Below are 22,414 nucleotides of genomic sequence, written 5' to 3'. Positions count from 1 at the left end.
CACCCACTGGTCCTACAGCACACTTCACACAGCCGAGAGAGGAGGGCTGAGTCTGGGTGGGGGTGAAGAGGTCAGGCGGGGACTCAGGGAACTGCATTCAGGTGAACTGTGGCCACAGATGTAAGATACAGGCACACGGGAGCTGTGCAGCCCGTGAAGCTCAAAGGAAAAGCATCCAGTGACGAAAGGCCTGGAGAGCCCTGGGCACAGAGGCTGCACCATGGTCTCACTAAGTCTCTTCATTCACTGCTTCCAGCGTCCGCACCAGAATCTAGGGATGTTCTCACCAGCTGGTCAGTGACAAAACTTGTTCTCATGATCCACACATAAAAACAATGCCTCAAGACTGCCTACCACGTCCACCAGAAAAGAGAGTGTCTATTTCTCCAGATGCGCAGCTAAGAAGGCGAAACGCAGTAGTAATAACCCGGCCAGGCTAACTGCAGGAGGCCATGAGCCCAAACAAGAGAGGCCTGGGAGAGCCAGTGAGTGGCCCTCATCAGAAGGCAGCAAGGCAGGGAAAATCGTAACCCCGGGCCAGGGCTTCCTGTGCTCTGCACAGATGGGTAATTTTTTTTTTTTTGGCTGCACTCGGTCTTCATTGCTGCACGCGGGCTTTCTCTAGTTGCGGCGAGCAGGGGCTACTCTACGTTGCGGTATGCCGGCTTCTCATTGCAGTGTCTTCTCTTGCTGCAGAGCACGGGCTCTAGGTGCGCGGGCTCAGTAGCTGTGGCACACAGGCTCAGTAGTTGCGGCTCGTGGGCTCTAGAGCACAGGCTCAGTAGTTGTGGCACACAGGCTCAGTAGTTGTGGCTCACAGGCTCTAGAGCGCAGGCTCAGTAGTTGTGGTGCACGGGCTCAGTAGTTGTAGTTCGCAGGCTCTAGAGCACAGGCTCAGTAGTTGGGGCGCATGGGCTCAGTAGTTGTGGCTCGCGGGCTCTAGAGCACAGGCTCAGTAGTTGGGGCGCACAGACTTAGCTGCTCTGCGGCATGTGGGATCTTCCTGGACCAGGTCTCGAACCGTGTCCCCTGCATTGGCAGGCTGATTCTCAACCACTAGGCCCCCAGGGAAGTCTCAGGTGGGTACTCTTTAAAAACAGAGAGGGGATGCCTCCATGTGAATGAAGAAGCACCCCAGCCTCTCATCACTGTGCATTTTTTACTTTCTGGTCAGATATTATTGCTTTTAAGTCAAATGCCACCCATCAAATTAAGGGACAAAGAACATAAAATATCTTCAAGTTAAATAAGAAACAGGTTTTGAAACTTTTCTTGAAGTTTTTGTGTGTTTAGAAAAAAATTTTTTTAATTTTTTTAAAAAACAAGTAATTACTAGGGAAAGCATGTGTTAATACAGCCAGAGCCCTGTAAGTTTAGGACAAGTGTAAGTCCTTCCCCAGCAGTTTTTTTTTGGCAGGGGCAGGAGGGGAAATAGAAAAATAAAAGGTAAAAAATGATACATCAGATTCTTCTGTTCAGAAGTTTTACGTAATGAAGAAAACATAACATTAAGCTTTAATCCTTCTGAGCAGTGTGCCACAGTGTGTAAATGGTTGGTGGCAAGAAGCAGCTCAGAGCATGAGATGCACTCATCTCATTAAATAGGTTACACACAGATCTGTATAACGTAACCCTAGTTTATTTTCAGTTCATTATTGTTCTCACTGGTAAGGATGGCATAATAAACAGGAAGGTAAACTGCCCTTATCCACATCTGCTACGTGGCAGGTGGTCACTGCTCAGGTGGACAGACGGACGCTTCCTCGGATCCTCTGGATGCCTGGACTCCTTCCCCACACCAACACAGGGAGCAACACAGCGCCACACAGGGCCAATCAGTTATGCCTTGCTGTCAAAGTTTAAACATCATATTTAAAAATAATTTTTGAAACACCATGGTTACAAAAGAAAAGGTTATAACTCAGATAAACAGAATATTCCTCTGAAAGGTAGCCAAAATAAATGCCGTAATTCGTGAGTCTGAATATGTATTCAAAAGAAAAACACGGTAACATAAAATTTTTATACCATAAAATTCATTAAAATTGGATTATAAAGGAAAAGCTGTATATATTTACAAAGTACCTTTAAAGTTGTATTTACTAACTTTTAAATTGTGGTAACAGCCATTTCTAAGCACAGAGTCCAGGGGCATTAAACACTCACACTGCTGGGTAGCCACCAAAGCCATCCATCTCCAGAACTCTTTCCATCTTGCACAACGGACACTCTGTACCCATTAAACAATTCCTGTCCTTCCCCCCATCCCACCCGCACCCTGGCAACCGCCATTCTACCTTCTATCTCGATGAATCTGACTATTCTAGGTACCTGCATGAGGTACCTAGAAGTAGAATCACACAGTATTTGTCCTTTCGTCTTTATTTCACTTAGTATAATGTCCTCAAGGATCATCCATGTTGTAGCCTGTGTCAGAATTTCCTTCCTTTATAGGCTGAATAATATTCCATTGTACATACACACCACATTTTGTTTATCCATTTATCCACTAATGGACATTTAAGCTGTTTCTACATTTTGGCTATTATGAATAATGCTGCTATGAACACGGACATACAAATATCTGTTTGAGTCCTTGGTTTCAATTCTTTTGGGTATATACCCAGAAGTGGAACTGCTGGATCAAATGGTTAACTCCATGTTTAGTTTTTTGAAGGATTACCAGACTGCTTTTCACAATGGCCACACCAGTTTACATTCCCACCAACAGGGCACAGGGTTCCAATTTCTCCACACTCTCACCAACACTTGTTATTTTCTGGGTTTTTTGACAGCAGTCATCCTAATGTGTGTGAGATATAAAGTACCCTTTTAAAATCCTATAAAAATTTTCATTTCTACCTATATATAAGAATGCCATAAAGTGAGCTAGAAATTTAGAAGATACAAAATCTTATTAATGTAGTCCATACACTAAAATTCATGGTAATACAAATATTGGATAAGAAAAGGCTCATTATGTAATATTAAGTGAGGGATGAGGGAAGAACAATATTTTAAAAAATAGTCTACATAGAAAAAAAAGAACTGAAAGTAAAAACTAAAAGGTTAAAAGTGATGAGACTCTGGATAGTAAGATGAGAGGCTTTCGCTGACAGTTTTTTCTTGTATTTTCCATGGTTTGTATAATAAGGGGGAAATGGCTATAAAAAGAAATATGGCTGATATCATTACCACAATGATAAAGATTTAGGAGGTGATGTGGACCTGGTCAGGGAACGGGTACAGAACCGAATCAGCTGAGAAGAAACAAGACCTTCTGCTGGTTCAGAAGCCAGCACCTGCTTGGTTTCCCCGGAACTTGTATGTGCACATTTGAGGAGGGACTGACCAAAACAAAAAAGTGAGGACAGGCAGCGGCTAGACTCTGAAGGGCTCAGGTACTTTATTCTGTAAGCAAGTAGGCTCAGTTCTCTCTTAATCTTTCCCAGTGTTCGGGCCCCCACCAAGTTCTGATGAAGTTGGAATTCTTTCTTTTCTGCACCCAGTTTTTCCGGCAAGGCAATGCTCTGAAATAAATGCAGTAATCCAGACAAATAACTGCAAGTACCACAAAAGTAATCTTCCAGAAGGGGAATAACAACAAAGTTTATGGCTACAGGGCTAAATGCTGTCTATGGCCCAAGACCATGTATCTAATCCAATTTTTATCCTAACATGCTGTTCTGTTTTTACCTCCAAAATGCAGATGATTCTCTTTTTTTTAATTTTAAAAAAAATTTTATACAATTTTCAAGGTTACTTTCCATTTACAATAATTATTACAAAATATTGGCTATATCCCCTAACTTGTACAATACATCCTTGAGCCTACCTTACCCCCAATAGTTTCTGCGTCCACTCCCCACCCCTGTATTGCCCCGCCCACTAGTTTGTTCTCTATATCCAAAATGCAGATGATTCTAATCAGATGGGAATTGGATGAAATGATGTGTGATTTTAAAGGATAAACTTGACTCTGAGTAACTTCTAATTAAGAAAACGCCGATTTCCGTTTCAAATGCGCTTATATTTTACCTCCCACTTAATGGCATTATTATAAACTTTTTTTCGTATGTGTAACTATATTATTTCCTTTCAGCATCTGAGTAAATCTGCTGAGAAAAAGATTTGTGTCTGTATCTGAAAAAGCCTTGATCTCACTCGTGCTCTCCGGCGAGTCGTACAACAGGCAGGCTTTCATTCTTCCACCGAGATCAGTTTCATGGACCTGAACTGTCAATCAGTGATTCTGAAGCCAGGAGCAATTTTGCCCTCAGGGGACACGCAGCAATGTCTGAAGACATTTTTGATTGCCAGGACTGGCAGGATGGCGCTAAACATCCTGCGAGCCACAGACGTGCCCCTGCCACGCTATTCCTAGTATTTAAAGTAATGCTCGGCACGTGGTGGGTACAAAAATGCCTGTTGAATTAACAGTTTTACATATGAGGAAACTGAGGTTCAGAGTGGTCAAACATTTAGTAAATAGCAGAGAATGGAATTAAAGTCTTCTTACCAAGTCCAGGCTCTGCCATCTTTATCTTCCAGTAGCTCGTTAGTATTTTTCAGAAGAATTTTTAAAAGTCCAGATCCTTTGACCCAGCAATTCCAGTTTTAAGAACTGATCCTAATCAGTGATCACACAGTTGTACACTGATTATTTGTACAGATTTTCATTATTCAAAAGAGATAAATTTTAAGAAGAATCTCTCTTTATTCAGAGGAAAATAAATTATGATATACCCATTCAGTGGAATGTTATTAAAGACAGAAAAGCATATGCGTATTTATCAACAAGAAAGGATATTCAAGATATACTGTTATATGAAGAGGAGCACTGTAGGTTACAAAATAATATGTGTAGTGTGATTCCGTGTGGATACATATACTTCCACGGGAAACAATCTAGAAGGATGAACATCAAAACATTAGTGAGTGCTTCCCTGGTGGCACAGTGGTTAAGAATCCGCCTGCCAATGCAGGGGACACAGGTTCGGGCCCTGGTCCGAGAGGATCTCACATGCCGCGGAGCGGCTGGGCCCGTGCACCACGACTGCTGAGCCTGTGCTCTGGAGTCCACGAGCCACAACTACTGAAGCCCGTGCGCCTACAGCCTGTGTTCCGCAATGGGAGGGGCCATGCAGTGAGAAGCCCGCGCACCGCAAGGAGGAGTGGCCCCTGCTCACCGCAACTGGGGAAAGCCCGTGCGCAGCAACGAAGACCCAACGCAGCCAAAGATAAAGAAATAAATTTATTAAAAAAAAAAAAGTTAGTGATAATTTTTCTAAGTCGTTAGATCTATGGTGACTTTTTTTTCTTTTTGCTTATGCACGTTTTTTAACTTCTTAAAATAGACATGGTTTGGGCGTTACAGGTTGTAGAAGGGAGATGCTACTAAAAAATCCACTAGGTCTCTATGTACTCAGTCTCCTGGTTAAAGAATGAAAAACTATAAATTTACTGGACAGGACATATGATTTCTTTTTACTTAGGAGCAGCACTGTGATCTTTTCTTTCTCAGAGAGAAAAGACTTACTTAAAAAAAGAAACCTAACAGCTAAAGAAAGAAAGCTGTCAACAGGAACTAACAATCTATGCCCTAATAAAACGTGGACCACAGAGAAGCAGGACCAAAATGCTCGCTAAGCCTAAAGCACAGTAATGTTGAATATATTACTTTTAATCTACAAAGAGTATTATCAAACTAATCTCCAGTGTCAGGTTTTTAGCTAGAAATGAAATGATTTGTGGAAAATACAAAGAATCTTCCAAACCCACTTATAAAAATGCTCTGTAAGACATCTGACCTGCTTACTCACCTAGACCATGTGTTTCCATGATTTCTACAAAAGCATTAATTACTGGAAATATCTTATCGTCAAATGCATACACACATCACATGAAATGTTTATTTAGCCTAAATTACACTGAGAGCTTGGTGGCTGCGTAAGTGTCTCTGTCAGACTGTTAAACAACATAACCTATCAATTCAGCATCTGGCAATGAGCCACTTAATTTCACTTTAATGGTCTACTATGAACAATTTATTTGATTTACAACTGGTTGCTTACTTTTACATGGTTATATTGAAATTCAAGAGATTTGCAATTCTACCTTTTGCTTATATTGGAAGGAAGACCATTTATATTTATCAAGTAAAAATGTACTTTTTAAAGTTTTATTAACATAAAGGTTTGTTCAAAAAAGCAACTCTGTTGGTTGTTTTTGTTTTTTCCCCAACTAGTTAAAAACAATCACTATTTATCTATATCATCTTCTTAAAGATCTGAATACTTGTCATATATTGAGATCACTTTTCAATGACAGTGAGTATGATCCAAAGTAGGGGCCGTCTCTTTCCCACAGCATCACTGCTCCTCCACTTTCCCTCCTGGAATTTTTTATTTTACACTGATACATGTCATGAATTGACTTCCTCTCATAAACTTCAAGAAGCTAGTGGCAAGTATCTACACAAAAAACACTTAAAAAATATTACATTAAAAAAAATTACAACACATAGTTGGGGAACCACATGCCATTCACAGAAATCTCTTTAAAGTGAAGAATTCCACCAAGGCACATGTAAGAGACTGGTAAGAATACACACATGTGCACACAAGCATAGAAAGTTATACCACAAAAGGTTTAAGACAGTCATCCTTAGGTAGAGGGATTATGAGAAGTTGCGTATTTTTTTAATGTTTAGCCTGTTTGTATATTTTATTTTTTCCTACACAGAATATGTACTACTTAATAAATAAATAATAAAAGTTTGAATATTAGAAGAATTTTAACTCATAAAAACATAAAAATATTCCAAGACAGGCACATAATTATGTCCTAATCTCTCATTATAATTATCTCAGAGAGATTTTAAGAAAGTCTATGAAAACATAAAATCGTTACTTTGATAGAATAATCTAAATTATCCCGTTAATGCACCCATTACACATAAAACCAATGATGCAGTAACACCTGTACAGATAGACACCTAAACAGAAATACCTACTACCTTAAAGTAAGCCAGTTTTTCTGAATACACACACACATACATGTTCTATGTAAATACAGAAGTAGCTTGCCTTAGGAAGAACTGAATACTCTTTTCCTAAATTAGACTTTGTGTTTTAATAGGAAAACTAGCTGATCAAAATATAATAGCAACTAAGGTGAGTGAAAAACCAGTTTGAAATAATAAAAAGAATTCGCTGAATAAAAACCAACTCTGTGGAGTTGCAAAAGCCATCTTTAAGGATACAGTCGGATGATTTTAGGAATCTGTCCCTATATTCAGTAGGTGTAATAAGTAACTCTAAATTTAAAACTATTTATTACCATAAGGATCTCTAGAGGTCATCTAGGCAAAGCTTGTCATTTAATATATGAGGAAAAAGCAGATCTGGGCAGTTAACTGACTTTGCCAAGAAGACAGTGAACACAGACCAAGGCTTGAACCTGGCTCTCCTCCTGACCCTGCTTCTCCCACTGCGACCAATTCTCAGCTGTGGGGAGGCGTGAGGGGAATGGTCCTCAGCAAGCCTGGCCGCCTGTTTTTGCAAATAAAATTTCATTGGAACACACTCATTTACTGCTTTTGTGCTAAAAAGAAAGAGCTGAGTAGTTGTGAAAGACACCCGATGTCCTAAAATATTTACTCTCTGGTTCTTTAAAGAAACATGTTTGCTGACCCCTACATTAAAGGTTTCTTAGCATATAATTCTGAAGTTTCAGAACTTAAAACATAATAACCCATACTGTAACAAACCGTATTATAATAAATAGCATTAAAACCAGAACCACTGCTGTGGTTATTACCTTAAATTACCTTAAAAGGGTTTAACTTCCCCATCCCCAAAATTGACTATTTGTCCATTTTCCATGTTTTGATATGCACATCTTTAAGAAAAGAAAAACTATAAAACTCAGAACCTCCCAAAGGAGAAATCAAGACCTGCTCATATAAACTGAAAGAGAACTCATGTACATTCCTTTAATAGAGTACTTCTCATCTACATAAACATATTTATAGATCACTGGCTACTTGGGAGATAGCCTAGTAGATAAATCTAAACTAAATGAATTAGAAATGTCAAACGTATGACAGAATATTTTAGAAAAAGTCAAATTTATACACAATTTTCCAGCAGAATATCTAAAGCACAGCAGAGAGACATCTATTTAAGTGTCAAAAGCATGTGCCCTATTAATCACTTGATTCATTAAATTTTTAGGTTTTACCTTTCTCCTCTCAGAAAAGGAAGTAAGCCTGGTTCCAGCTAACCCCGCTGGCAACAGATGTTCACACAACACAAAACGTAAACCTTAGGGAGACCTAGGTACGAAACATAATTTAAGCAAAGTGGTAGACTGCTCAGGGAAAACAAGTGTATTTACAGAAGGAAGAGGTCCCTACTGGATGCTAACAAATCAGTAAAAATTATGAACTCACTAGTTAGGACAGTATGGGATGGCGTTGTATATAGACACACTGTTCTTTTTTAGAGAGCTCTGGACTGTTCATTATAAAATGATGCAGAATGTACAAAAGGACTAAAAATTGCATCAAGAAAGGAAACTGAAGACATGTATGTCAAATCAAAACACACATACACACAACGTGGGACTTAAATCAGAAGACATGGGTTCAAACCCCTGAGTTGTCACCAACTGTTAGCACTGAGCAAGTCACTTTTCAGTGACTCACAGTCCTTCTAGGATTTAGTTAACTTTTTTATAAAATAAGAGAGGTAAGGTTCCTTCCAACCCCCCAATTAACATACTTGTAAGTAATCATTTATTAACTCACTGCCGCGTGTCAAGAACCATACTAATGGCTTTAATTGTAAGTGGACTCAGAACAAGTGTCCTAGGAAAAAATAACACCTATCAAGCATCATTCTTTTAAACACATAAAGAGACATGAGATGGAGTTTAGCCTTTAAAAAAGAAATAAAACCTATTTTTCCAAACCAGACTCCATAAATTCTCTAACTAAACAATAACTGTAGTTTTTGTAAGGAATGAAGATAACACATACAGCTTTCCCTCTGATGTCAGGAATAAGACAAGGATGCCCTCGATCACTGATTCACAAACCCGAAATAAAAAGAGCAATAAAATTAACCACGGAGATAAGATATTTGCAAACCCGTAACTGGAAAAAAAGGACTAGTTTCCTCTATATATGTGTGTAAGTGTGTGTGTAGATTGTTACATATCAATAAGGGAAAGGTAAGTAATCCAATTTAACAATAGGCAAGAGATCTGAGTCAGAACTCCAAAAGGGGGATTCCAAATGGGCAATAAACATATGACACGGGCACTGGGTCTCATTAGTAATATAAGAAATGGACATGTAGAATACAATGAGATATCCTTACACACCCATCAGACTGCAAATAATAATACCTCTGACAATACCAAATGTTGTAAAGAATGTAGTGTGACCAGAATACATTTGGTATACACATTGGAAAATAGTCTGATGTTATGTAGTAAAGTTCAAGATACAGATACTTTGTGACCCAGCAGGTCCACTCCTAAGTATATCCTGAAGAAATACATGCTTAGGTGAATGTACAAAAGTGTTCAAAGCAGCACTATTTATAACAGCTAAAGCCTGGATATAATCCAAGTGTTTATCAACGATGGGATGCATAAAGTAAGGAACATATAAATAATGGAATACTACACAACAATTAACTGAGTAAACTATATCTATATAGAACATGATTAACCCTTCCAAAAACAATGTTGACTGAAAAAAGCAAAACACAAAAGAATATTTGTGGCATCATTTCATTTGTATGTTCAAAAAACAGAGAAAAACAGTATTTTCTAAGTAATATTTCTATTATTTAGAAACACACACAGAGAAGGTAAATCTATTTCTAAAATGCAAGGAAACGATTACCTCTGGGGAGAAGAGAAGTGATTTAATTGGGAAGAGCTGGGGAGGGCGGCTTCTGGGGAGCTGGCCATGTTCTGTTTCCTGACTAGGTGGTCAATACATGGCTGGTCACTTCGCATGTACGTGTACATGCACAAGTGTGCATGCAAGTTGTACACCAGCCCAGCTCCTGGCAGATACCAGACAGCCAATAAAGGCAGCTCTTACGTACTCGTGAGGATGATACTCCGACTACTGTTGCTATGATTTTCACCGCTATTACTGCTAATTTCTCCTCTAGATTATACATGCCCCCTGAAAGTATCGGCTCAGAGAGAACACAAAGAAACACGCCTAATGTGAATGAAGCAAAGCTTGCTTGTGCTACTGTTCTTCCAGTTTCCCCACTGTTACGCTTGTAAATGTATCTTCCTCCTTATATAATCTACAGTATCCTGACCACGAAATTCTGACAGGAGCTGAAGCTTTTCCCTCTGGGTGATTATTCCTTCCACAAGGTTCCCACCATTGGCAACAGGAGTCCTGACCTCTGCAGGGTGAGCACGAATAACAGATGAAGTGTGAACTGGGTTTAATTAAAATCTAAGTACCAGACTTCTGTGGTGGCGCAGTGGATAAAGAATCCACCTGCCAATGCAGGGAACATGAGTTCGATCCCTGGTCTAGGAAGATCCCATATGCCGCGGAGCAACTGAGCCCGTGTGCTGCAACTAAGGAGCCCGCCTGCCACAACTAAGACCCGGTGCAACCAAATAAATTTATTTAAAGAAACAAAACAAAAAAAACACACAAAACCTAAGTGCCGAAGGGAAATGGTAACGGAAAAGTGCTGGATTCCTCACTGTTCACACGCCCTGAACTGCTCTTCTCAAGCTCCCAATCCAGAGACTGTTCCCAGGTAACCCTGGCAGCCCCTCTCCACAGCAGGCAACAGAAAGCAAGTGTTTACATGCAAGACCGTGAAATACACATGGTCACTACATCAAATGCTCACTATATTTGGATGGTAAATATTTTTTAAGAGAAAAAATAAATATATGATGTTTTAAAAGTGGTTAAATTTTACATCTAAATTTACAACAATAAGGCATTATATAAACTCTGATATTTCCAACTTTTGGAAACAAAAGATAAAACCTACTAGTGATTTTTAAATTCCTTTGTAATCAAATAGGAAATTGTAAGAGATTTCACTTACAGCTTCTTACTGATGCATGCTGAAGAGAAAGTTTCCAGAGCAGAATTAAAGCTATTTAAGTAATCAGGCTATAATTACAACTTAATGACTCCTTTTAAAAAGTTTTATAATATTTAACATCTAAATTTAATTTGGTGAAAGGTAAGAATCTAATTCAGTAAACAATCGTTAAAACAATTAGTGATATGCAAAAAAACTAACTTTAACTGAAAAGTACTTCAAAAAATATCTCAAAGAATTCCACTTAGCAAGTCTTCAGTATTTAACAAATTATTCAGAAATAAATTGCAGTTTATTAATTGTTCTGCATGACCTTGGGATCAAAACATTAACAGGAATTATGGGAGGGAAAACATCAACAAATCAACGTACATGTATTTATCCTAAACATCTGATACACACAAGAAACTGTGAGAAATACAAAGAAACCTAAGATTTATTAGTCCCCACCTGATTGATACATAATCTCAGGAAACAGAACATGAACATGGATGCATCTGTGTTAGACAAAGAAATTTATCTAACAATACAATTAAACAATAATATGAGGCAGGAAGTAATAAAATCAAATGTACGACAGTGTCACCAGAACTGTGAGGAAGGGAGAGAGCCTGTCTAGTTGGGGTGTTTAGAGGGGCTGGATGGACAAGGAGGAACGAGGAAGCCTAGATAAGAGGTGCGGAGAGGAAAGGGCACCCTTGGCCAGGCAGCTCAGTGCCCAGAGGGATGGCGAGTATGCTCAGGGGGCAAGAGACAAGTCTGCCCGGTATGAAGGACAGGGGGCGACTGCTCGGAGGGGGGTGAAGGGCAGACGGTGGGTGTGTTTGGTTGCTACGTAAAGGACTAAGGAGCCTCGGGATACTCAGCACGTCTTAAATGCAGAAGGCATGTGTATAACTCTCTGAAGGTAGAGACTGTTCTAATAAACATGATGGGAAAAGAACCAGTAAATACTGACTCGTACACGTTAAATGGATGCACTTTGTCGTATGTAACTGATGCCTCCATAAAGTTGGTTATTAAAATTTCAACAATTAAAATCAAGGATGCTCCCTTTACTGACAATTCCCTTACTGTCCTTCCATTCTTGTTCGAGGAAATGCATTCAAGCCAAGCCACCGTGATTATTTAACCAAGCGCTTGACAGAAATCTAATGTTCTCTCTACCTCTAGTAGGCCTCATCACTTCTATCCTGCTTATCACTGCAAAATAATCTTCCAGTAGAACCCTTCTGAATTAAATGCTGCCCACAGCCTTTCCTTCAAAAAAGAATCAATCTGGACCTTAAGGTCCCCTACAATTTGAGCTCAATCTACCATTCTGGTCTTATTTTTCACCACTTTCTATACACAGACATAGATCTTTCTTCAAACTCCACTACTCACTTATTTTTCTAAAATGTACTTTGTCTATTTCCAGTTTCCATGTCCTCAACGTTCTCTCCACAGGATACACTCCTGCCTCACACTTTAATCCTTCCTACCTACACTTCAAACCCAGCTCAAGTGCTACCTTCAGCATGCAGTCTTTTCTGAAGGCCCCTGCAGGTATGTCCCCGCATCCTCTCAACTTTCGTTGAAGTCTGATTGTGCATGAAGCTAAAACCACCACTTCCTTATGTCAGGAATAATACTTGCCCTTGAGGAACTCACATGAATCTATACCCACACATATGTAGCCGATTATAAATCATACAGGACAAGCTAGACAGACATGCTTAGCACACAGTGTTCATGCCACAAATACTTGTTGAAAGAATGGTTATTTGCATATCATGAACATCCCAAAAGTCATTCATATATAACTATACAAATAAGGTCGTAATCTTTGTAGATTAAAAAAAAGAAGAAGAAATTTTACCTTTTCAGTTGTAAGAGGTTTTGCAGGCTTTTCTGGCTCCTTTTCTCTCTTTTTCTCTTCCTTTTTTTTTTCTTTTTCTTTCTAAAACATAGCCGAAAGTTTTGATAAGTTTACTTTTTAAAAAACGTTAGCTCTTAACACATTTTTATTTTATTAGTTTGAGTCATCATTAGAAAAGGGTACAAATAAATATTCAATGATGACAATATCCAGTGATACTGAGATGTAAAAGCACAGCAAATTCATACTCTCATTGAGTATGTTGATAACACATTAAATAACTTTCCTAAAAAAGAAATTCATACAGAACTGAGACAATTTAGAACTTCTTTGATATTTTAGAGTTTGTTTTAAAGAAATGAGACCTCTGTTCAATAAATTCTCACTGCATCTTTACATAAGGTCAGGCTTTCTAACAGCAACCATAAAGTTGAAATTTGAATACAAAGAAAAAGCAAACTAACTGATGGAACAGAATTCTTTATCACACAGATGAAGACCAATTACAACCTGTAAACATGAGGAGAAAAGGGTAAAAACACTTTAATTTTTTAAAATAACACAAAAATGTGGTCTGTTACCACAGTGTTGTGATTTTTAAAAGTGCAAATACAATAATTTTCTCATGAAAAGAATGTTGGAGATAGTGGTTGGAGACCAGAGCCAGCTGACTAGTTGGCATATTTAATCCAACCCAGTCTAGATAAACTATAAGGGTATTATAATGTTCACAATTTCCAAGTAGGTTGAAGTAGGATATAATAATAAAAACTTAAGGTCCATAAAGATGCCAAAAAAAGGAAAATGAAGTAAAGATTAAACAAAGAGCATTCATAAGGCATGTAGAGGGAAAAGACGCCTAGAAACCTAGAACTGGTGATACTGCAACTGAGTGCTGACCTAGCTCCCTGGCAGCAAACACGGAAGACAAACTGGTGAACCTAGAAAAGGCAGAATAATAAACACATGAAACTTAGTCAAAATGCCCAGAGGTCGCATTTGCACCAGTGCCTTGAAAAGGGTGTTTGACACCACCTCTCTCAAGAGTAGAATTTTTGCTATTTGTAAATCAAGAAAGCCAACACCCGGAATCTAGGCCATAACGTAAGAGATATAATTAAAGGTCCTATGGGCCAGGCACTGTGATAAGCACCTTATTGTCTAACTTAATTTTTACAGTGGTGTTTGGTATTGTAAAATGGTAGTTCCTGAAACTTGGTTACTATATATCCAAATGATGTAGTGAAACAGGAGACCTCCTGCAAAAGAAAACTGGAATAAATGTTCATGTCCTACAAGACAGAGAGAAGTACATCTTGGGTTCATTATAATGAAACTACACTTGAGTGATTTAATTAAAGATACGGTCTCTAGGGCTTCCCTGGTGGCGCAGTGGCTGAGAGTCCGCCTGCCGATGCAGGGGACACGGGTTCGTGCCCCAGTCCGGAAAGATCCCACATGTGGCGGAGCGGCTGGGCCCGTGAGCCATGGCCGCTGAGCCTGCACGTCCGGAGCCTGTGCTCCGCAACGGGAGAGGCCACAACAGTGAGAGGCCCACGTGCCGCAAAAAAAAAAAAAAAAAAAAAAAAGTTGGGAGCATATATACTCTACCACATGTATGTATGTATTTATAAAGCACATACAGCACTATATTATACACATTAGAAAACATACATAAAAATAGAAAGTTTAACAGGGTAAGAGAAAGAAAGCACAAAGACACATTCTAGTGGGCTGTCCTGTGGGGCTCCCCAGGGCCTAAATGCCATCAGGCACGATGATTCGTGCTCGGCTGGATCAGACCCCTGCTTTCTAGGACCTGGTGGCAGGCACCACACAGCACAGACACGGCAACTGAGGGTTTCCACCCTCTGAACCAGGCGTCGCTGCCATCCTTCCACCTCCCCGCGGCCACCTCCGCCCTCCTGCGGTGCTTCTTCCCTGGGCCTGCCTGCTGACCTCTGACCCCTACAACACTCTGACCACTAAAGCCTGTTCACCTCCAACCATGCCCTTCTTGCTCCAAACTGTCCCCCGCTGTCCCGGGGACCTCCCCTCGCTCTGCTGACTCTTCAGTGCACCCAGCTTTCCACTCTCATGGCTGTCCCCGGCCTGCCGCCCCCTCCCCCCTTCTCCGACCCGGATCTCTCCTCTGGCCTACGGGCCTGGGCATCCAAGCCCAGACCAGACACCCAGACGTCCCGCCGTCACCCGGCGTTTAATCCCGCCCCTCCCTGCTCTCTCCTCATACCCGCTCCTCCTCCTCAGCCCAGATCCCTTCTCACTGGACAGCGCCATCATCTACTGAGGTGCTCGGGCCTGAAGCCAGGAGTCATCCAGGCTACCAAAGCGCCTCCACAGCCCACTGATCACAAGCCCCACAGACTCGACCTTCTCGAGATCTCTGTCAGCTGCGCTCACCCTTTCACTCCCTGTCTCCACTTTGGCACCCCTCTCACCATTTATTCATGGACCAGCGCAACAGGTCCTCAAGCCTTTCCACATCCATCAGCACGAAGCTGGCTCTCCAGAGACAGTGAAGCAGAGTGCTACGACCTGAAAATCCGATCTGGACTCTCCTTCTACCCCCGAAACTCATCAAAGGGCCAGGGAAACGCGCCAGCAGCCTCACAGGAGGACTCCTCTCCACCTCTCTTCCCGTCCCACGCGTGTCCCAGCCACGTCTTTCTCCCCGCAAATCCCCAATCATCCTGCTCTGCCCACAGGCTTTTTTCCACAAGATGCCTCCTCTGCTTGCACTGTGTCCTAGTCCTCACAACTAACGTTTATGAAGAGCGTAAGACGCATCAGAAGGACGCCTGCTGCACTCAGAGCAGCCACGAGCGTACGGCGATCGCAGCACACGTTCTGTCGCGCCGGAAACCTCTGTAAAGTTCTCTGTTTTCCTGTTAGACGGAAGCTGCTCCAGGGCAGGGAGACACACCTTATTTACCTTTGTATCCCCCATGTCAAGCACACCATTTATCAAGGAGGAGACACAGAAACAGTGTGAGTTGAAAGGATGTCTCAAACTAATTCACTAAGGTCAGGAGGACAACAACAAAAAGATACACAGTCAAAAAAATTAAAAACCTTCAAATATTGGTAGGCATGACTTTAAAAATCCATAATGGCAGAGTACCATGCACCCTAACCACCCCTACCCCACACACATGACAACAACTATCACTGATGATTCTACACTCCTACATTTCATCTATGTGGTGGATACTATTGTTTAAAAAAAGAAACTTGACATTAACTTTCTTCAAGTGCTTATAATAACAGAATCATAGAAAGAAAACATTTTTAACCAAAACCCTTCCTAATAAATCAAAGAATTCAAGAGCAACTATAGAAAAGCTCCTTTAAGCGTAAGGTGGTAATGGAAACAACAACAAACTAACTGCTTATTAAATGTTGAGATATATCTACGGTAACAATAGTCCTTCTGAAATCAAATGCAGATTAAAACCCTGTGATCCTACCTGTGGCATAGAAAAGTACTCTTGTTGTATTTAACATTTTTAATACTGGAGACCATTCAAAACATCAACAACTGTTACAGCCGCCCAAACGATGGCACATTTACCGCCGAGTGCTGTGGAATGAGGCTAAAACACTACCATACCTCCAATCTGTTCTTCTCCACAGCAGCTTGTAGAGAAGGAGAGGATACCAAAGGCTGAAGAGGAGCATCAGAGGAGGAAATCTGCGGAATGCAGATGGAAAGCCAGGAGAAAAAAAACAAAAAGAAGATAATCAGAATTACAGGCACAGGAAAGAAACACACACTCGCGTATTTCAGAGATACAGAAGCACTCAGAAGTATGTGAAATGAAAATAATGCATCAAGAAAAAAGTCTTGCTCTCTAAATACTTCCCTGTGGAATTTCTATAAGTAAAAGTATTTACTGTAGAGGAGTGTATGACTTAAAATGGATTTCACTATGACATAAAATATAAAATGCACTCAGACAAGATCATCCCCCAACCAAGTATGTGAAAAACAATTCAGCGTCTCTGGTGGTTCTCTTTCCATCAGCATTACTGCCGAAGTGCTCGTGCTCTGAGGAGTGAAGACACACCGTTCCAAGTGGCCGGGGAGCACGAGTGAGCTCTTGCTCTTACTGACCGTAACTGCTTCAAGGATGGAAAATAACATAGAGCTGAAACAGTAAAAGTCAACTCAAGTTTTAATCAGCTGTTTAAGAAAACAGAAAGAAGGATGGGAGAAAAAGAGTGGATTAATGGAGCATAACAGCTGAGCAGCAGACAAGACTTATCGTGAAGCCACTCCTACACTTCCTTCCTTAAGCTCCATGCACACAGACACCATCTCCAGGGCTGCACTGGCTGAATTACCCCAAAGCACCATGAGACAGTTACATATGCAGCTAAGGCAATTTATACATGGAGACAGTTTCATCTAAAAGCCTTTTCACACATCTTCCTACCCAATTCCTACATGCGTAGTTCATCACTTTAATGTACGCGTTATCTTCCTGCCCTCTTTACTGCCAAAATGTAACTGAAATACGTTTACAAACTACGTAGTAGATCTTTGGAGCCATAAAACTGACATCTCTATATTGCCCTATCATACCAAGAGTGCCTACGAGGAATCTTTAAAAATAAGAGGTGTGATTATAGAAAGGTCATTATGCAATGTCAAAATAACAGTGTGAGATGACAAGTCCTCATTCAAATCTGCTTGTTACTGAGTTAGTTACAGCTGCAATTCTTGACTCACAACCCAAGCTCATAACCTTTTTTTTTTTACGCTTGGAATTTCATTTATTATTATTTTTATTTTTACATCTTTATTGGAGTATAATTGCTTTACGATGGTGTGTTAGTTTCTGCTTTATAACTAAGTGAATCAGTTATACATATACATATGTTCCCATATCTCTTCCCTCTTGTGTCTCCCTCCCTCCCACCCTCCCTATCCCACACCTCTAGGTGGTCACAAAGCACTGAGCTGATCTCCCTGTGCTATGCGGCTGCTTCCCACTAGCTATCTACCTTATGTTTGCTAGTGTATATATGTCCATGCCTCTCTTTCGCTTTGTCACAGCTTACCCTTCCCCCTCCCCATATCCTCAAGTCCATTCTCTAGTAGGTCTGTGTCTTTATTCCTGTCTTACCCCTAGGTTCTTCATGACATTTTTTTTTTCTTAAATTCCATATATATGTGTTAGCATATGGTATTTGTCTTTCTCTTTCTGACTTACTTCACTCTGTATGGCAGACTCTAGGTCCATCCACCTCATTACAAATAGCTCAATTTCTTTTCTTTTTATGGCTGAGTAATATTCCATTGTATATATGTGCCACATCTTCTTTATCCATTCATCCAATGATGGACAATTAGGTTGTTTACATCTCCAGGCTATTGTAAATAGAGCTGTAATGAACATTGTGGTACATGACTCTTTTTGAATTATGGTTTTCTCAGGGTATATGACCAGTAGTGGGATTGCTGGGTCATATGGTAGTTCTATTTGTAGTTTTTTAAGGAACCTCCATACTGTTCTCCATAGTGGCTGTACCAGTTCACATTCCCACCAGCAGTGCAAGAGTGTTCCCTTTTCTCCACACCCTCTCCAGCATTTATTGTTTCTAGATTTGATGATGGCCATTCTGACTGGTGTGAGATGATATCTCATTGTAGTTTTGATTTGCATTTCTCTAATGATTAATGATGTTGAGCAATCTTTCATGTGTTTGTTGGCAGTCTGTATATCTTCTGTGGAGAAATGTCTATTTAGGTCTTCTGCCCATTTCTGGATTGGGTTGTTTTTTGGTTATTGAGCTGCATGAGCTGCTTGTAAATTTTGGAGATTAATCCTTTGTCAGTTGCTTCATTTGCAAATATTTTCTTCCATTCTGAGGGTTGTCTTTTCATCTTTTTTATGGTTTCCTTTGCTGTGCAAAAGCTTTTAAGTTTCATTAGGTCCCATTTGTTTATTTTTGTTTTTATTTCCATTCCTCTAGGAGGTGGGTCCAAAAGGATCTTGCTGTGATTGATGTCATAGAGTGTTCTGCCTATGTTTTCCTCTAAGAGTTTGATAGTTTCTGGCCTTACATTTAGGTCTTTAATCCATTTGGAATTTATTTTTGTGTTTGCTGTTAGGTAGTGTTCTAATCTCATTCTTTTACATGTCTGTGTCCAGTTTTCCCAGCACCACTTATTGAAGAGGCTGTCCTTTCTCCACTGTACATTCCTGCCTCCTTTATCAAAGATAAGGTGACCATATGTGCATGGGTTTATCTCCGAGAAGCCCATAATCTTTAGGGGCGTTTTCCCCTGGCACACTGTTAGCTCTGCTAAAAGTATGCAAACTAGCCATTCAGTAACTACTGACTGAAATTACACATAGAAGAAAATATTAAAATAGACAAACTGTGCCTTAAAGCCCAGCTTCAAAGCTGGTTTATCCCACTGGACATTTACTTGCTAGAGCTATGTAGAAAACAAGAGATTAGAAAAAGCACATAAAATCATTTAAGATAATAACCTGTATCATAAAGACCATATTTGCCCAAATTCATGTAAAAGCTGAACATAAAAATGTAAGAGAGGAATAGGGACACTTAATATGTCAAGTGTTACTAATCCAACATAATTCACTGTAAAAGTGCTCGTTCTCCCTTCCAGAGGATGATAAACTGATTTGGCCACTTTTAAAATTCAGAAGGAGCAACATAAAACTATTCAATAAATATCAGTCATTTAACAAAGCATTTTAATGCAAAAATAAAAAAGCATTAATACTACGTTCCAGCTAGGAAGAAACAGAGATGCTTGTTCAGTAGGAAACACATCTGAAAAGTCAACAGACAAATCCACAGGTGAATGTGAACAGACTGGTGTACCCATAAATCAAACTACTATCAGCCAATAAAAAAGGGATGGTCTAATAGTACACATGAAATCAGGGGTGAATTTCAGAAACATGCTGAAAGAACCAAGACACCAAAGAGTAAACAGGGTATGATACCATTCATATGAAGCTCCAGCAGAGACAAGTACAATCTACCATGGTAAAGAGCAGATCAGCGGCTGCCTGGGCCAGGGGTGGGAGGCCAGGGGCACAAAGCAACCTTCTGGAGTGAAAGGGTGAAAGGGTCTACATGCCCATCAACTGTGGTCGTGGTTACACAGAGTATTTATTTTCCAAAACTCACTGAACTATAACTTGAACTGCCTGCCTTTTATTGTATGTAAATTCTACCTCAGTAACATTGATTTTTTTAAAAGTCGATGAGCAGGGTAAGCTCCGTCACGCGAGCAAGGAATGAAGAACTGGAGTCTACACGTCTTGCTTCGGCTGGAAGCAAGAGACACGGCAGAACAGAGAGATGGGGGAGAAGCAAAAGGCAGGTGGGAGGAGGAAAGAAAAAAACGCAGAGGCAAGAACAACCAGGTGCTCCTGTGTTCCTTCCAAATCTCTCAAAAGCGCCGCCCACCACACCTGCACTAACCACCAGCAGGAACCCACCGGCCTCCAGCACCTGGATTAGCACTCCTCACGGGTCTCCTTGCCCAAGTCTTGCTCTTCTGCAGACTGTGATGATAGCAGATGCAAAGGTGATCACCACCTAGCCCTACTTAGGAGGCTTGAACAGTTCACACACATTATACGAGGCCAGAGTCTAAACCCCTTAACTAGACCACAGGTCCTCTGCCTGTCCCCTCCTTCCCTGACCTGCGACCAGGCATCTAGCCACACGCGACTCCTCTGGTGCCAGTGCTCCAGTCTCTGCCCCAGCCTCCAGGGGTCTCTGCTCCTGCTGCTTCCTCTGCGGGAAGCACCCATGCTCCCAGCGGGTCCCACCCGTCCTGACATGGCCTCCTCCAGGAAGTGTCCCTTCATCCTCCAGTCTCCTACAACGCTTCCCTCTGGCAGACATGATCACGTGATGTCCAGTACAGAGGCGATTCCTTATCGGTATTCTTTGTTCATCCGAAGTTCTCTGAGACAGACGTTGTTTCTATTCTGTTCAGCATCTCCAGCATGTGGCATTCAACAGGTCTCAATAAATTTTTTTTTAAGTGACAGAAAGGAAACAGGAGGATGAGAGCATCTCAGAGGCACAACCAAAAGGAGGCCCCACGGCAGCAGTTGTCACTGTCCTCTGAAAGGGCACTGGCTTGCTCACATACTTCTCTGAAATCTCATGGAAGTTATCTATTGGGTTGGCCAAAAGATTCGTTCAGTTTCTTCTGCAAGATGTCTCTAGTAGCGCTTAGTTGCCTTTAACTTCATTCAAAACAATTTTGTTAGATTGTATGTGACAGCTGTCACATCAGTGTGCATTTAAAAAAACATCAAAATTGGTGAACTTCTGCATAACCATTTTAATACTGAAGATAGAAGAAAAAAAGCATCATTTTCGGCACATTATGCTTTATTATTTCAAGAAAGGTGAAAACGCAACTGAAACACAAAAAAAGATTTGTGCAGTGTATGGAGAAGGTGCTGCGACTGACTGAACATGTCAAAAAAGTGGTTTGTGAAATTTCATGCTGGAGATTTCTCACTGGACGATGCTCCACGGTTGTGTAGACCAGTTGAAGTTGACAGCAATCAAATCGAGACATTAATTGAGAACAACCAACATTATACCACGCGGGAGACAGCCGACATACTCAAAATATCCAGATCAAGCATTGAAAATCATCTGCACCAGCTTGGTTATGTTCATCACCTTGATGCTTGGGTTCCACGTAAGTTAATGGAAGAAAACCTTCTTGACCATATTTCTGCATGCCATTCCCTACTGAAACGTAATGAAAATGTTCCGTTTTTAAAACAAATTGTGACGGGCGATGAAAAGTGGATACTGTACAATAATGAGGAATGGAAGAAAGCATGGGGCAAGGGAAATGAACCACCACCAACCACATCAAAGGCCAGTCTTCATCCAAAGAAGGTGATGTTGTGTTTATGGTGGGACTGGAAGGGAGTCCTCCATAATGAGCTCCTTCCAAAAAACCAAACGAATCATTCCAACAAGTACTGCTCCCAATTAGACCAACTGAAAGCAGCACTTGACGAAAAGCGTCCAGAATTAGTCAGCAGAAAACGCATAATCTTCCACCAGGATAACACAAGACCACGTCTCTTTGATGACCAGGCAAAAACTGTTATAGCTTGGCTAGGAAGTTCTGATTCATCCGCTGTATTCACCAGACACTGAACATTCGGATTTCCATTTATTTTGGTCTTTACAGAATTCTCTTAATGGAAAAAATCAATTCCCTGGAAGACTGTAAAAGGCATCTGGAACAGTCCTTTGCTCAAAAAGATAAAAAGTTTTGGGAAGATGGAATTATGAAGTTGCCTAAAAAATGGCAGAAGGTAGTGGAACAGAAGGGTGAATACGTTGTTCAATAAAGTTCTTGGTGAAAATGACAAATGTGTCTTTT

General features: G+C 40.6%; 1 protein-coding gene across 4 annotated transcripts in view; it reads right to left on the bottom strand.

Annotated features, from left to right (window-relative positions):
• SMAP1 (small ArfGAP 1) overlaps window positions 1–22,414 on the bottom strand; it is a 157,436-nt gene that overhangs the window by 48,740 nt on the left and 86,282 nt on the right. For 3 of the 4 annotated variants that reach the window (XM_082634167.1, XM_082634168.1, XM_082634170.1), the window contains 2 exons: window positions 16,607–16,687; window positions 12,976–13,056 (listed from right to left, as the gene is read on the bottom strand). In XM_082634167.1, the coding sequence (XP_082490293.1) occupies window positions 12,976–13,056; window positions 16,607–16,687 (162 nt within the window). The remainder of the gene's footprint in view (window positions 1–12,975; window positions 13,057–16,606; window positions 16,688–22,414) is intronic. The other variant, XM_082634169.1, reaches the window with a different exon arrangement.

Source organism: Mesoplodon mirus, assembly GCF_964341445.2.
Source record: "Mesoplodon mirus genome assembly, chromosome: 10".
Taxonomy (NCBI): Eukaryota; Metazoa; Chordata; class Mammalia; order Artiodactyla; family Ziphiidae; genus Mesoplodon; species Mesoplodon mirus.
This window is presented reverse-complemented; position numbering and strand designations above follow the sequence as displayed.